The sequence below is a fragment of the Erythrolamprus reginae genome, chromosome 11 (assembly GCF_031021105.1).
Source record: "Erythrolamprus reginae isolate rEryReg1 chromosome 11, rEryReg1.hap1, whole genome shotgun sequence".
In the NCBI taxonomy this organism is placed as follows: Eukaryota; Metazoa; Chordata; class Lepidosauria; order Squamata; family Dipsadidae; genus Erythrolamprus; species Erythrolamprus reginae.
Genome location: NC_091960.1, coordinates 2,808,112 through 2,822,131, shown reverse-complemented (window position 1 = coordinate 2,822,131; position 14,020 = coordinate 2,808,112). Strand labels below are relative to the sequence as shown.

The 14,020-nt window shown below is 48.5% G+C and overlaps 1 protein-coding gene across 2 annotated transcripts; it reads right to left on the bottom strand.

Moving 5' to 3' along the window:
• Positions 1 to 1,165: 1,165 nt before the first annotated feature.
• LOC139174213 (gametogenetin-like) lies at positions 1,166 to 9,579 on the bottom strand. Of its 2 annotated transcripts, none has more exons than XM_070764436.1 (4): positions 9,493 to 9,579; positions 5,312 to 7,587; positions 3,742 to 3,941; positions 1,166 to 1,344 (listed from the first exon to the last, which is right to left on the bottom strand). In XM_070764436.1, the coding sequence occupies exons 2-4, from the start codon at positions 7,571 to 7,573 to the stop codon at positions 1,212 to 1,214; spliced, it is 2,595 nt and encodes an 864-aa protein (XP_070620537.1). In that variant the 5' UTR covers positions 7,574 to 7,587; positions 9,493 to 9,579; the 3' UTR covers positions 1,166 to 1,211. The 2 variants fall into 2 exon arrangements, with proteins under 2 accessions (XP_070620537.1, XP_070620538.1); XM_070764437.1 differs by lacking the exon at positions 9,493 to 9,579 and adding an exon at positions 8,942 to 8,966.
• Between the last annotated feature and the right edge of the window lie 4,441 nt (positions 9,580 to 14,020).

The window sequence follows — 14,020 nt, the reverse complement described above, 5'->3', positions numbered from 1 at the left end:
ACTGCCAAAGGAAGGGGCGGGACTTCCTTTCTACCTCCAAAGAGCCAATTTAGGATTGGGTCACGAATATCTACCAGATTCTCTGGTTTTACCCGAAATGGATTTCCTCTGCTGTCTGGTCAGGACCGAATTAAATCGTTCTCCCAAGAATTGTAATTAATTTTTTATTTTTTTTAAATTAGATTAGGCCTGCCAGTTTTTTCCTATAAGCATGGTTCTCTTAAGGCCAATTCACCCTCTAGGTTATGCCCTGGTTTGCTTCCCTAGAGTTTGCAAAATAAGCCACGCTGGGCTTGGAGTCTACACCAGGGGGTCTTCAACCTTGGCAAGTTTTAAGACTTGTGGACTTCAACTCTCAGAATTCCTCAGTGAGCTTTGCTGGGAGTTGAAGACCACAAGTCTTAAAACTTGCCAGGGTTGGAGACTCCTGGCTTATATTAAAATAAACCCAGATCAGACAAGCCACCTTCTAGTTTTAACGGGCTGTGTGAGCCCGCCAGAGCGACACACACACAAAATGACAATTGGAAGGTGGCAAACTAACGTATGACCATCATACCTGGGACTAAAGGGAACTGCAGCCCAGCCTCCTCCCTCCTGGGCGGTCAAGCTGCCTTGAATTCAAATCTCAACACTGTTCAGGTCACGTGACTTCTGGCAAGGCTAGTCCTAAGGTCGCAGAGAGTAGTAGGGACGTGCGTCTCCTAGCCACACTGCCCCCTTGTATACCTGGTGTTCTGTCTGGGTCACTCCAGAAGCCAATACCAACCCAAAAAGAGAAGCCAGACACACTGGTAAAAGGCAAAGGCATCCCATTCCTGATTTTCCTCTCCCCCGTCTGACTGTTCAGCCCCCTCCTCTGCGCTGTCATCCTCCTCCGGGCATGGAGCCAGCAGAGACACAGCCGGTCCCTGAGCAGCCTCAGGCTGAACCACAACACCTGGTTCGGTGTCTCTTAACCTCGGCAACTTGAAGAGGGACGGATGGACTTCGACTCCCAGAATTCTCCAGCCAGCATGCTAGTGAACCTTAATTCTGAGAGTCGAAGTCCAGACGTCTTGGATTGGGTGAGGAATGTTCCGCGTGGGCTGGGGAATTCTGGGAGTCGAAGGCTTAAAAGTGGTCAATGTTGGAGACCCCGGCAAACTCACAAGCGAAAACCTCCTGGTGTTGTACAAGGTTTATTGAGCAGGAAGCTTGGAGATAATGGTTCAGTCCTCGTTGGCCACATGTTGCTGTTTGTACGAATCCAGGCAGAACTTGGTGCCGGCTACCAAGGAGACGGCCAGCATGGCTGTAGCGACCCAGGGAGGTTCGGTCAGGTGGTTAGCAGACGGGTTGAGCCTGAAACGGGAAGAGTTAACATTGAATGGAAGGACGACAAGCCGACTCAGTTCCTGGCGGCTTGGCCCTCTTAGCAGCGCAACCCCCAACGGGAGGCTCTTTCTCACCCTGCCAAGTCTGAACATCTGGAGAAGTTGGCATAGACCAGTATTTCTGAAATAGTGGGGCAGGCCCCACTGGGAAAGCGCAGAGTGATATCGGGCACATGACCCTGGAGAATGTGGGGTTTTCCCCCCGCGGGGAATGGGTTTTTTGCACCGAATAATAGCACACCGCACAGAACAAGAGATATGAAGTGCGGATGACAAACCCTTCAGAGACGCCGCGGAAAAATATTTAACAGGGATGAAAAGAAAGGAGGAGAGAGACGGAGATAATGAGACAAACGTAAGTCTCCTGGAAGCTCAGACGAGGAAATAGGATGAAGTGTATGTAGCGCTTGACTTCACGGTAACTATGGTGGGAGACGAAGAAAGACCAAGATGTTGATTGTCTAAAAATGTTGGCAGCAGACAGCATGAAGCGAAATAAATTAGGGCATCACTTGAACACATTACACTTGTGTTTGTGGAAAAAACATGAGGTTTTTTCAGCAAAAAAAGTGCCAAATATTGCAAACAATCATCCCAGTGGAGAGTTGGGGGCATGCGAAATGTTTACCTCTTCCTGGGGGGGGCGTAACTGAAAATAATTGAGAAGCATTGACAGATCTTGATTCAGATAGCCCTCCACTAAAATCTATTCGTGCAGTGCCTGTTCAAAGTTACAACAGGACTTTCAAAATCTACCTTGTCCTAGTACCTACCAGCATCGCAGCATCCCCAGTTGTAGTGTTTGGAGTTCACGTGGTCACAACTGGTGACCTTGCCAACCTCTGCTTCCAACAAAGTCAACAGGGCAATGATTCGCTTGACAAAAGTGATTCCCCTAACAGCCATGGCGTGAAGGTCATAAAATTGGACGTGTGTTGCTTAAACAATCGCCTTGTTTAACAAAGGAAATTCGGGTCCCAATCGTGATCCTACGTCGCTGATCCCCTGCACAGGCCCGCATGTCTCAAGCCGAGGAATGACATATCTTTGTATGCACATACAAGGGTTGCCCAGAAAGTAATGCACCACATTACTTTTCCCAGCCTACAGCAATGGTACAAATGCGAAACTTTCGATATATATTATTTGAATTGTCAGGAGTGTGTGTGTAAATTCTGTGTTTCTCCAGACAGATAGCATAGCTGCAGCAGTGTTTCGAAATGGCGTCTGTGAGTGATTTATGTTACAAGCAGTGTGTCGTTGAATTTCTCACTGTGGAGAACAACTTTTGGGAACATTCACAAACGTTTGTGGACAGTTGATGGAGAATCTGCAGTCGACAGAAGTACGGTTAGTCGTTGGTTAGACATTTTGAGGATGACGAAGAGGTGATGCAGAAATGGCTTCGTGAACAGAACAAGGAGTGGTACCGACGGGACACACTCGCCCTTGTGTCTCGCTAGAGGAAGGCCATAGAACGGGACGGAGATTACGTGGAAAAATAGGGAAGTGTGTAGAAGAAGCATCATTCTTGTGTGTTAAGTTTCATTGTGTTCAATAAATGTTGAAGGAAAATGTGGTGCACTACTTTGTGGGCGACCCTCGTATAACGCAATTTATATCAGAGCCGAGGTGGTGCAGCGGTTAGAGTGCCGTACTACAATCTAAATCTGCCTATTGCCTGGAGCTTGAACCTTTTTTCCCTCGGGTGCCGAAAGAGGATGTGCACATGCTTTAATGTGTGCGCGGGCATCCACACCCATAATTCAATGCCTGGGAAGGGTGAAAACAGCTTACCCTGCCCCCCTGGAGGACCCCTGGAGGCTCAAAACGGTCTGTTTCCCAACTTCTGGTGGGCCCAGTAGGCTCATGTTTCCCCCTCTCCAGGCTCCAAAGGCTTCCCCGGAGACAGGGGAGGATGAAAAACGCCCTCCACCATCCCCCTGGAGGCTCTCTGGAAGCCAAAAACGCCCTCCCAGAGCCTCTGTGTGAGCCAAAAATCAGCTGGCCGGCACACATGTACGTTGGAGCTGAATTAGGGCAATGGCTCACGTGCCAGCAGATATAGCTCCGTGTGCCACCTGTGGCACCCGTGCCATAGGTTTGCCATCCCTGCCAAAGGAAATCACATGACCCTGCCCCCCCCCCCCCCCCCGGGTTATAAGTATGAAACAGGCCAAGCATCTGAATTCTGATCCCATCGATCGTGGGGATGCTGCAAAGGTCTTAACTCTGAACAAAGCGTTCCTATGTCACTTCCTTTCAGCGCCGTCGTAACAGTTGCCGAATAAACTGTTGTAAATGGAGGACTACCTTTAAAGAGAGGTTCTCCGTTTCCATCCGGCCTCCCCAGTTCCTCACTCACCAAGCCAGAACGTTCTTGGGTAGCTTCCTCTGGTTCTGATGTTTGCAGTAGCATCTCCTGGGACAGGAATCGGTGACCTGGAAAGCCGGCCAGTGGTGGGCACGAGATCGGTCAGCCTCCGGAGCTCGGTCGGCGCTGGGCTGGATGTAGGAGGCATCTAGGTCAAGGCTGGTGGGCTTGTCCAGAGGAAGCGCACGGTCCTGGACATACAATGAGCTACAGGTGAGCTGGTTTCTACCCTGTCCCAAGCAGCTAACGAGAGATACATTCTGCATACCTTCAGCTCTATTGTCCTCTTTTAAGAAAGTATTCTTTTAAGAAATTGTTTTTTAAAGAAGATACTCAAGGAAGTATTCTTCTTTAAGAGTATTCTTATTCTAAAAAAGTATTATTTTAAGAGTATTCTAAGAAAGTATTCCTATTTTAAGAAAGTATTCTTTTAAGGAAGTATTCTTTTTTTTAAAGTACAGTACTCTTAAAGTATTCTTTAAGAGTATTCTTATTTTAAGAATACTGTTAAGGAGGTATTCTTTTAAGAAAGTATTCCTATTTTAAGAAAGTATTCCTATTTTAAGAAAGTATTCTTTTAATAAAGTATTCTTATTTTAAGAAAGTGTTCATTTAAGAAAGTCACCTTATTTTAAGAAAGTATTCTTATTCTAAGAAAGTATTCTTATTTTGAAAAAATATTATTTTAAGATTCTTATTTTAAGAAAGTATTAAATACTTTCTTAGTACTAATTTTAATAGTATTTAAAATATTAAATATTTATTAATACTTTCTCAAGTACTTAATTTATTTTTTAAAAACCCAAAACACACATGACTGGGTTCCGCCTGCTGTCTTGTCATGCCTTGTTTAACCCTGACAAATCGCTAAAAAGCATCACACAGTTATAAGCCGTCATGTGGACTATCAATTTTTATTAAAAATTGCCCAGGTTTTTTTTCTTGGTTTTTTTTTTAAAAAGCCCCCCTCTGACGGATGATGCCCTAGCCACTGCCACCTGAATCTTCACCTGCAGTTGTTTTTTTATTTCTCATTGCTATGTTGTTGAATTGGGTAAGCTGCCAATTCAGCATTGGTTAAGTGAGATGGGTGGGGTGATATTCAATAAATAAATCTTCCTTTAAATCTGCAATGGATGACGTTGGATGTTTGGGAACCAACCCTCTTGGGCAGGGGTCTCCAACCTTAGCAAGTTTAAGCCTGGTGGAGTTCAACTCCTAAAATTCCCCCACCAGCGGTGGGGGAATTCTGGGAGTTGAAGTCCGCCGGACTTAAAGTTGCTAAGGTTGGAGACACCTGCTCTTGGGGGTTAGCAGAAACCATGCTTTTGGTGCCCCCACCCTTGAAGGGTGTCCTGGGGGGCTACCCCGAATGCTGCAGAGGAATCCATGCTACCCTATCCATCATCAGGAGGGTAGGAGCCAAGGAAGTCCCAAATATTTTCAGATTAGAAAAGGGTCAGGATCTAAAACTTCCTTCATAGAAGGAGAGGTAGACGGACTGGGTAGAGGGGGGGGGGCGGGAGAGAAAGCCAAGCATGGCCAAATCAACTGGACTCACCAAAGGCTCCCCGAAATAAAATGGTCTTGCGACCTTTTCAAACGGCGGAAAAGGAGGGACGCCATCTGAACGCAGCTGGGAGTTCATTCCGAAAGTGCGAGGCCACTGCTTTGCTCCTTTGCCCTTCAACAGTTTCCCTTTCTGCTGACCTGAAGGTTTGAGTTTCTCCTTCGATTTGGGAACTGCCAGGCTTTGCTTGCGGACCTTGGGCCTGGTTTGGGTTGCAGCCGGCACCTTCGGGTCCGCCGTCGGTTCCAACAAAGCGCAGGCTGGAGCCCAGAGATAGATGGAAGAAACCTCAAGGGTCTCCTGGGAAGAAGGCTGACTTGGGTTTATGAACTGCACCGGGGAGAGATCGTCCACCAGTGGCGTGAGAGCGTGCTGGGCAGCGCTGGACGAGAGGCCCTTCACCAGGGACTTTTCCTTGGCCCCCTCTTCTAGATCTTGGGACTTCCTGCAGGACCTCTGGGGACTCCCGTTGATTTCCGGCCCCATGGCTTGTTCCAACAAGAGGGTTGTCGGCGCTTGAGAGGCACCACCGACTTCTGTCCCTTTGCCCCCAGGGCTGGGCAGGTCAATGCAGTTGGCTGCAGCTTCCTCTCCGGCCCCTGGGACCTCATCCAGTAACATCTCGCTCTCGTCGTGTACTAACCAGTCGCATTTGGTGTCGCTGCTAAGGAAGGCTACCACTTGCGACACGGCAGTGCCGAATTTGGGCAGCTTTCTACCCTGACTTTTCCGGCGCTGGGGGTAGGGAGTCGGGGGCCGGGGCCTCTGCCATTCGGCCCGCTTGGGGTTGCTGGTGGACAGTTCCTCAAAGAAGGTGACCACCTGTTGGGTGGGAGTAGCCGGGCCCGATTCCTTGGGGGTCACTTTTTTGATGTGCTCCAAGAACAGCTGGCGGAGGGGCGAGAACTCGTCCGAATTGTTCCTCTCCGGCCCTTTGAAGCACGGCAGCTTCTTGCCCGCCGGGCTGAGGTGCTGCAACGCTTTTGGCAGGACGGGCGTGGGGCTGGCAGGCGGCTTCTTCTGCGGGCACTGCTTCAAGACGTCGGCGTAAGAGATGCCGGAGGAAATGACGCTGGGCTTCTGTTTGACGATGCTGGGCGGCCACTGTCCTGGTTGGATGGTCACTCTGTAGAAGAGGTTCACCCCTTTGTCCAAAAATTCCTGGTATATGGATTCGTAATTGACCGCCTCCGGTCCTACCGCTTCCGTGTTCGCCTCCGCCCTGGCATGGCTTCCCGGAGGGCCCTGAAGCTTCTCTATCGGGCTGTTGGCGGGGTTTTCCCAATCCGTGGACAGTTGGGCCGCGCCAGCCAGCCCTCGGAAGTCCCCGTCGCTCCCAGGGGCGCTGTCTGGCTGTCTGGTCTGCTCCTTCTCCTTTTGGCCAGTCCCCCACAACACCGGGACCTTCTTCATGGCGGACGGAGCAACCGAGCCGGGAGGCGCCGTCCTAAAGACATTCTTCTCATTGAGGGGTCTATAACCTGGAACTCCCAGGATGTCCTCAACTGACTTCAGCAGCTCCGAACCATGTGTCGCTCCACCCACTGGTTTCTTGGCCGAAGCCAGAAGTTCTGGCTGTTGGTCTTCATTCTCCACACCTTCCTTGTTGCTTGTTTTAATGTGCTGAGTCCAAGACGCTTGAGTTTCCACCTTAGGCGGCTCTGCTCCTTGGCTCGTTTCGGTTCCTTTCGCGGGCTGGGGTACCATTCCTCCCACGCCCTTGGCAAGGTGCACAGTCTCTGCCTTGGCCTTCCCTCGGGCCGGAGCCTTCTTGGCGCTCACATCTTGAGGTTCAGGGTGAGGGGCTGCTGGCGCCGTGGGCCTGAGCGCCACCTTCAGGCCTTTGGGGTCCTCCGGGATCCCCTGTCCGCTGGGAAGATCAGCCCTGGTCAGATAAGACAAGCCCCATTTCTCCGTCCTGAGGTCCTTGTCGCAAAGGCCGGCCTCTTTCATCCCACTGCTGACCGAGTTCTGGGTCCACATGGAGGACAGCTTCAGCTTGGATTTCTTGGAATGGTTCTTCCCCATCTCGGCGGGCGTCCCGGCCTGTCGGTCACCTCCGCCCGGCTCGCCGCTCAGCGTCTGGCTAAGCCCTTTGTGTTCAGGGACCGGAGGGCCAGGGGGCCGGCTGCCCAAATCATGCTTGGTTCTGTTTAACTCCCGTTCTGTCTTGGTCGTGTCCGGGTGCGTTTTCTCCACCCCGTCTTTGACCGATTCTGATTCTTGGGGGGCTTCGGATTGAACATTGCCCATTATATTCAGTCATCCTGCAGAGAAGGAAGGAGGGGGGAAAAGGTGGGTGTGAGCAGTGGTGGGCTACCAAAACATTTACTACCACACTGTGGGCGTGACTTATTTTGTGGGTGTGGCTCAGTGGTCATGTGACCGGATAGGAAATGGCTTGTCTTCTGCCACATGAAATCCCAGCGACCGGTTAGGTCCCACAGAGTTTCGCCATCTCCGGGTCCCATCGGCCAGACAATGTCGTCTGGCGGGGGCCCAAGGGAAGAGCCTTCTCTGTGGTGGCCCCGGCCCTCTGGAATCAGCTCCCTCTGGAGATTTGCACTGCCCCCACCCTCCTTGCCTTTCTCAAGAATCTCAAGACTCATTTATGTCGCCAGGCGTGGTGACATTAGATCAAGCCCCCTTCCCCTGTTTATGAAATGTAATGTGTGGTTGTGAATGAGTAGGCCGATTGATTTTAATATGTATGGGATTTTAGTAGCAATTTTAATTAATTAGATTTGTTGTGTTGTTTTTTGTATTCTGTGAGCCACCCCCAGTCTTTGGAGAAGGGCGGCATACAAATCTAATAAATAATAATAATAATAACAACAGCAACAACAATAATAATAATAATAATGGTTGACCTTGGTTGATAGCAAAGAGCAGAGAGACAGAGTAGTGAACTAAGGAGAAATTAAAGAAGATATTTATTTATTTTATTTTATTTATTTTGTCCAATACATAATACACATTGAAGAGAATAGATATGTAGTAATATAAATAAAGAAAAGGATAGAAGAAAAGATATAAAAGTATAGGAGAACATATATGAAAGGAAGAAAAGATAAATGAGATAAGGAGAGACAATTGGACAGGGGACGAAGGCACACTGGTGCACTTATATTGAATGACCATCTGTCTGAAGTAGTGTAGGATTTCCTTCCAACTCTATTGTTGCTACAGTATTGTTATTGTTAGACTAGCCTAGCCTAGAGTAGACTATAGACTAGACTAGACTATATAGAGTAGACTAGACCAGACTATACATTAGAGTAGAATAGAATAGGAATAGGATTTTATTGGCTAAGTATGGACACATTAGGCTTGGGAAAGGTTGGGAAACACTGGACTAGAAGACCTCCAAGGTCCCTTCCAACTCTTGTCCTGACCGCAATCCAGAAACGAAGAAGGACCCTTCTCAACGGTTGCTTGGACCTCTCTGGAGGAGTCATCAAACCAGAAGATGCTACCCCCGTCGGACAACCCCAACCCTCTTTGGAGGGGGGGTTAGCAATTTCTGCCTGGACCCCGCTTCCTGGAGGGTTGACCCTCTCCTCCCCCCCCCACAAGGGGGGTTTCAGCCCCCTCCTCCCCAATCCCTCCCCTCCCTCTCACCGTCTGGCTTTGCGGCTGCTCCGGGACGGAGCTGGGGAAATGGAACGGGTGGGTGGGGCCGCAACGGATATAACGGGCGCCCCGCCCCCTGGCAGACCCCCCCAGCCCACCCGCCCCCTCCCATCCCTGCCGGCGGCCGGGCTCCCTTGCGCCGCTCGGCCAGGGAAAGAGCGCCCGGCCCGCCTCGCTCTCGCTCCTGCTTGGAAGTCGTGCGCACGGCTACGCAGCGCCGGCGGCCGCGCTTAGGTAAGCGCCCGCGGGGGCAGTTGGAGCGGCTGGTCCAGGCAGCCGGAGGAGCCTCGCGGGGCTGCAGCGGAGGAGGAGGAGGAAGAGGAAGAAGAGAAGAAAGAAGAAGAGGAGGAGGAAGAAGAGAAGAAAAAAGGAGAGGGGGAGGAGGAAGAGTAGAAGGAAAAAGAGGAGGAGGAAGAAGAGAAGAAGGAGGAAGAGGAGAAGGAAGAAGGAGAGGAGGTGGAAGAAGAAGAGAAGAAGGAAGGGGAGAAGGAGGAGGAGGAAGAGAAGACGGAGGCGGCGGATCGGGCATCCTTGCTTACCTCCATGCTGCGACGTCGCGCACCGGGAAAGGCTTAGAGCCGGCGGGGACAGGGCGAGCGAGCGAATCCCACAGGTGAGGCGTGCTCGGGGCCGGGTCCTTTAGGGTCGGGGGTCCAGCCCGGGCGGACTCTGGGCAGCAGCAGCAGGAGGAGGAGGAGGAGGAAGGCTGGGGCGCGCGGGAGGGAGGGAGAGGGACCCCACACCTCCGCAGCCCCATCGAAGTCAGCCCCGTTGGGTCCCAGAGTCCTTGGACCTCTGCGAGGAGTGGCCTTGCCTGGGGGGATGTCCCGTCTCCTCCTATGACTTTCCAGCAGGGGGTCCCATATATATCTGGGGGGTTTCCAATTTTCCTGCACGAGAGTCCGGTGTGGTGGGTGTATTTTGGGGTGGGGGGCCTTCTCATCTCAGTCCCATCTTCTTGCATTGAGTTCCAGCATGGGGGGAGTATATCTGGGGGGAGGGGGTTTCCAGTCTTCTTGCCTTGCTTTCCAGCGTGGGGGGGGATTTCCCATGTATCTGGAGTAAGGGTCCCATCTTGCAGGCGGTGTGTGTGTGTCCCAACAGCATCTGAAGTCGCAGAGGAGCCCTCTTCCTGTTGATGGGTTTCCATGATTTGTTGACTGACCTTTGCCCTTCCGCTGTTGAAAGGGGGGGTCTCCAAAGCCCCCTCCCATTCCAGAAAGGATTGGCCAGGGTAGGACACTCCTTCCTGGGCTTGGCCAATTTCTCCGCTGCCTTCAGATGGGGGCTGCTGCAAAGTGCCTTTAGGTGGCATCTTGGCGAAAGGAGCAAAGGGGGCGGGAGGTGATTTGGAGAGCCTTTCCCAGCATACCTGGGACTGTCGGGGATTTGTCATTGGCTGAGGGAGCTGTACATCTGGCAGAGGGTTGCTTCCCCCCCCCCCCACGGCATGATGGGTGAGATCAAGAGAAGGAGTAGAGAGACCAGGTGAAAAGAAGGGAATGGATGGGCACAGCCAGGGATGCCCAGCCTCGGGGGGGGGGGGGCATAATCGAAACATTTAAATATGTTAAAGGGTTAAATAAGGTTCAGGAGGGAAGTGTTTTTAATAGGAAAGTGAACACAAGAACAAGGGGGCACAATCCGAGGTTAGTTGGGGGAAAGATCAGAAGCAACATGAGAAAATATTATTTGACGGAAAGAGGAGTAGATGCTTGGAACAAACTTCCAGCAGACGTGGTTGGTAAATCCACAGTGACTGGATTCAAACATGCCTGGGATAAACATAGATCCATCCTAAGATAAAATACAGGAAATAGTATAAGGGCAGAGTAGATGGACCAGGAGGTCTTTTTCTGCCGTCAGTCTTCTATGTTTCTTGACCGCAGAACCCCCTCGAAGACGTGGAGACCCTCGTTCTCAGCCCAGCCTACTCCGCAAGATTGTGGTGTCTGAGTTGCGCTGCTGTAGGGAAGAAGCTGCTCGGCTTTTATATTCTTTTTAATCGTGTTCAAAACCCCATCTGTTTTTTTCCTTCGGTTGACAAGGTTTTGTGGCTGGGCTTGTAACTTTGTCGTTAATGTGGCCAAGTGACTCTGCGGCAAACCTGGGAAACAGCGAAATCAGGGAATTATCAGGGAAATGGACGGTTCGGGAAATAATTAGGGAATTCGTGAAAAAAACCCAGAATAAATCAGGGGAAAAACACACAAGCTATTAAAGTGTTTAAAAGTCCGGGGAAAATCATGTTAAAAAAAAAACAGATCGCGCTGCCTGGCAGAGTCAAGCAAACATGAGCATGACTGTGGCATCAACTTGCTTCCTCAGCTACTGATATTTCTCCATGGCTTGGCCGTTTGGTATGACGTCATCTATGACCGCGCCTTAACTAGATCGCAAATTCCAGGGAAATATCAGGGAATTACCAGGAAATTTGTGAAAAAAACTGAATAAATCAAGTGGGGGGGGGGGACAAACTATTAAAGTGTTTAAAAGTCAGGGAAAAATCATGTAAAAAAAAAAAACCAGATCGGGCTGCCAATAAATAATTCTATTCTATTCTATTCCATTCCATTCCATTTCATTCTGGTTCGTTTAATGACCATGTGATTCACTTTACGACTATCCTAAAAAAAATTGTAAAATCGACACAGGGTGCCTTGACTAACAAGCATAATGCCACACTACTCTACTCTATGTGTGGTCTTACTAAGGCTTTGTAAAGTGGCATTAATATCTCCCTTGATGCTGCATCATTTCCCCAAAGTAGAACTGCTTTTGAACAAATCTAATTAATACAAATCTAATAAATAAATAAATAAATAAATAAATAAATAAATAAATAAATAAATAAATAAATAAATAAAAAAACAAGGGTCTAAAAATGTGGTTTGGACAGCGGTCCCGGGGACCCCGAATGGAGGCCGAACTGATCCAGTGACTGACATTTATTTTGTTTGTTTCTATGTTTGTTTGTTTTGTCATGTACGTATTGGTAGTATACAAAGATATAGCAATGTTTATACACAACACTAGTAAGAGAGAAACATTAGGACAGGGGACGAAAGGCACTCTGGTGCACTTACGGACGCCCCTTACTGACCTCTTAGGAATCGGGAAAGGTCAACAGTGGATAGTCCAAGGGTCAAGTTTTGGGGGTAAAGTGATGATGCTACGAAGTCAGGTAGTGAGTTCCAGGCATCAACTACTCGGTTACTAAAGTCATATTTCCTGCCGTCGAGTTTAGAGCGGTTTATTTTGAGTTTGAATCTGTTGTGTGCTCGTGTGTTGCTGTGGTTGAAGCTGAAGTAGTTGTTCACAGGGAGGACGTTGTAGAGGCTTATTTTATGGGCTATGCTTGGGTTGTGTTTACGGCGACGTCGTTCTAAGCTTTTTAAACCTAGGATTGTGAGTCTAGTTGCGTAGGGTATTCTGTTGCGAGTGGAGGCGTGGAGGGCTCTTCTCGTAAAGTATCTCTGGACACTTTCTAGAGTGTTTATGTCCGAAATATGGTGTGGGTTCCAGACAGATGAGCTGCATTCACGGATTGGTCGTTGAGATTTGGAGTTGCCAGATGTTTGACCGTTCAGACACAACGTTTTCGGTTTACGACCACCATTGGACCCCAGATTTCTGTGGCTAAGTGAAACATTTGGGAAGTGAGTTTTGCCCCCCATGTTTGGGATCCTCCTCGACACGGGTGTTTGGTGAATCGTTAAGTTAGTAACTCGGGTTGCTAATAAATCGGGCTCGGCCAGTCACTCGGCTCGTCAGAAGGTGGCCAAAGGGGATCGCACGACCTCAGGGATACATGGCAACAGTCGTAAAGATGAACCCGTAGCCAAGCATCTGGATTTTGATCCTGCGATCATGGGGATGCTGCTATTAACTGTGAAAAACGGTCGTGTTGTAGGTACATTGAGAGCTTAACAGATTTGTTGTGTGTTTAATAACACTTGGCCAAAAAATAATTCCTATTCTATTCTATTTCGTCCTGTTCCATTCCGTTCCATTCCATTTCTACGCTTCTTATTTTTATTTTTATTCTTATTCTCATTCTATTCCGCTCTACTCCATTCCATTCCATTTTTATTCTTCTTATTCTTATCCTTATTCCATTGCATTGCATTTCTATTCTTATTCTATTCCAATCCATTCAGTTCCATTCCATAATTCTGAATTCTATTCTATATTCTATTTTAATTCTGAATTCTAATCCCATATGATTTTATTCTATTTCATTCTATTCTATTCCCTTCCATTCCATTTCTATTTTTATTTTTATTCTATTCCATTCCATTCAGTTCCATTCCATAAATCTTAATTCTATTCTATAGTCTATTTTAATTCTGAATTCTATTCCATTCCATATTATTTTTTTCCATTCCATTCTAATTTTCTATTCTATTTTCTATTCTAGCCTATTATTCTATTCCATTATTCTATTTAAGTTTCTATTGTATTCAAATTCTATTCTATTCCATTCTCTTGCATCTTTCAGCGCCATTGCAACTTTGGCCACTAAACAGACTGTTGTAAATCAAGGACACACACACACACACACACATCTGCAACCCCTCCCAGCTAAGTTGCACCGGCATTTTCTGCAGCAATTCCCATCTTCCAGCCTCCCCAACTCCACCCCATCCCTGGGTCTATTTTAATTTTTTTTTAAATTTCCCCAGGGCATTAGGACCAGGTGGAAATCTTCTTCTCCCCCCCCCTCATTTTCCTCCCCCCTTCTCAGGTTTAGATTTTTATTCCCCCCTCCACTGCCCCAATTTATTTTTCTTTGTCAAGTTTTGGCCCTGGTGTAAAAAAAAAAAACCTCTGGTTTTGCCACCACCTTTTTTTTGGTTAGTATTTTTGCCTGCATTGGGGCAGGTGGAAGGAACTGGGAAGGAGGGAGGGAGGGAGGGACAGGTTCTCTAGGGAGGGGGGAGAGAAGGGGCTGAGTTGGGGGAGGGAGCGCTACCAGGCTTAATGTGCTGTTTTTTCCTACATAACATGACCACCGACGTCAGCATATATATATATATATATATATATATATATATATATATATAT

What these genes read in the sequence shown, in the direction of transcription:
- LOC139174213 (XM_070764436.1), bottom strand. Translation starts at nt 7,573, where the DNA reads ATGGGCAATGTTCAATCCGAAGCCCCCCAAGAATCAGAATCGGTCAAA. An exon ending in TTTATTTCGGGGAGCCTTTG is followed by an intron (nt 3,942 to 5,311) that starts GTGAGTCCAGTT and finishes TTGTATGTCCAG; the next exon opens with GACCGTGCGCTTCCTCTGGA. An exon ending in CCCAAGAACGTTCTGGCTTG is followed by an intron (nt 1,345 to 3,741) that starts GTGAGTGAGGAA and finishes TTCCCGTTTCAG; the next exon opens with GCTCAACCCGTCTGCTAACC.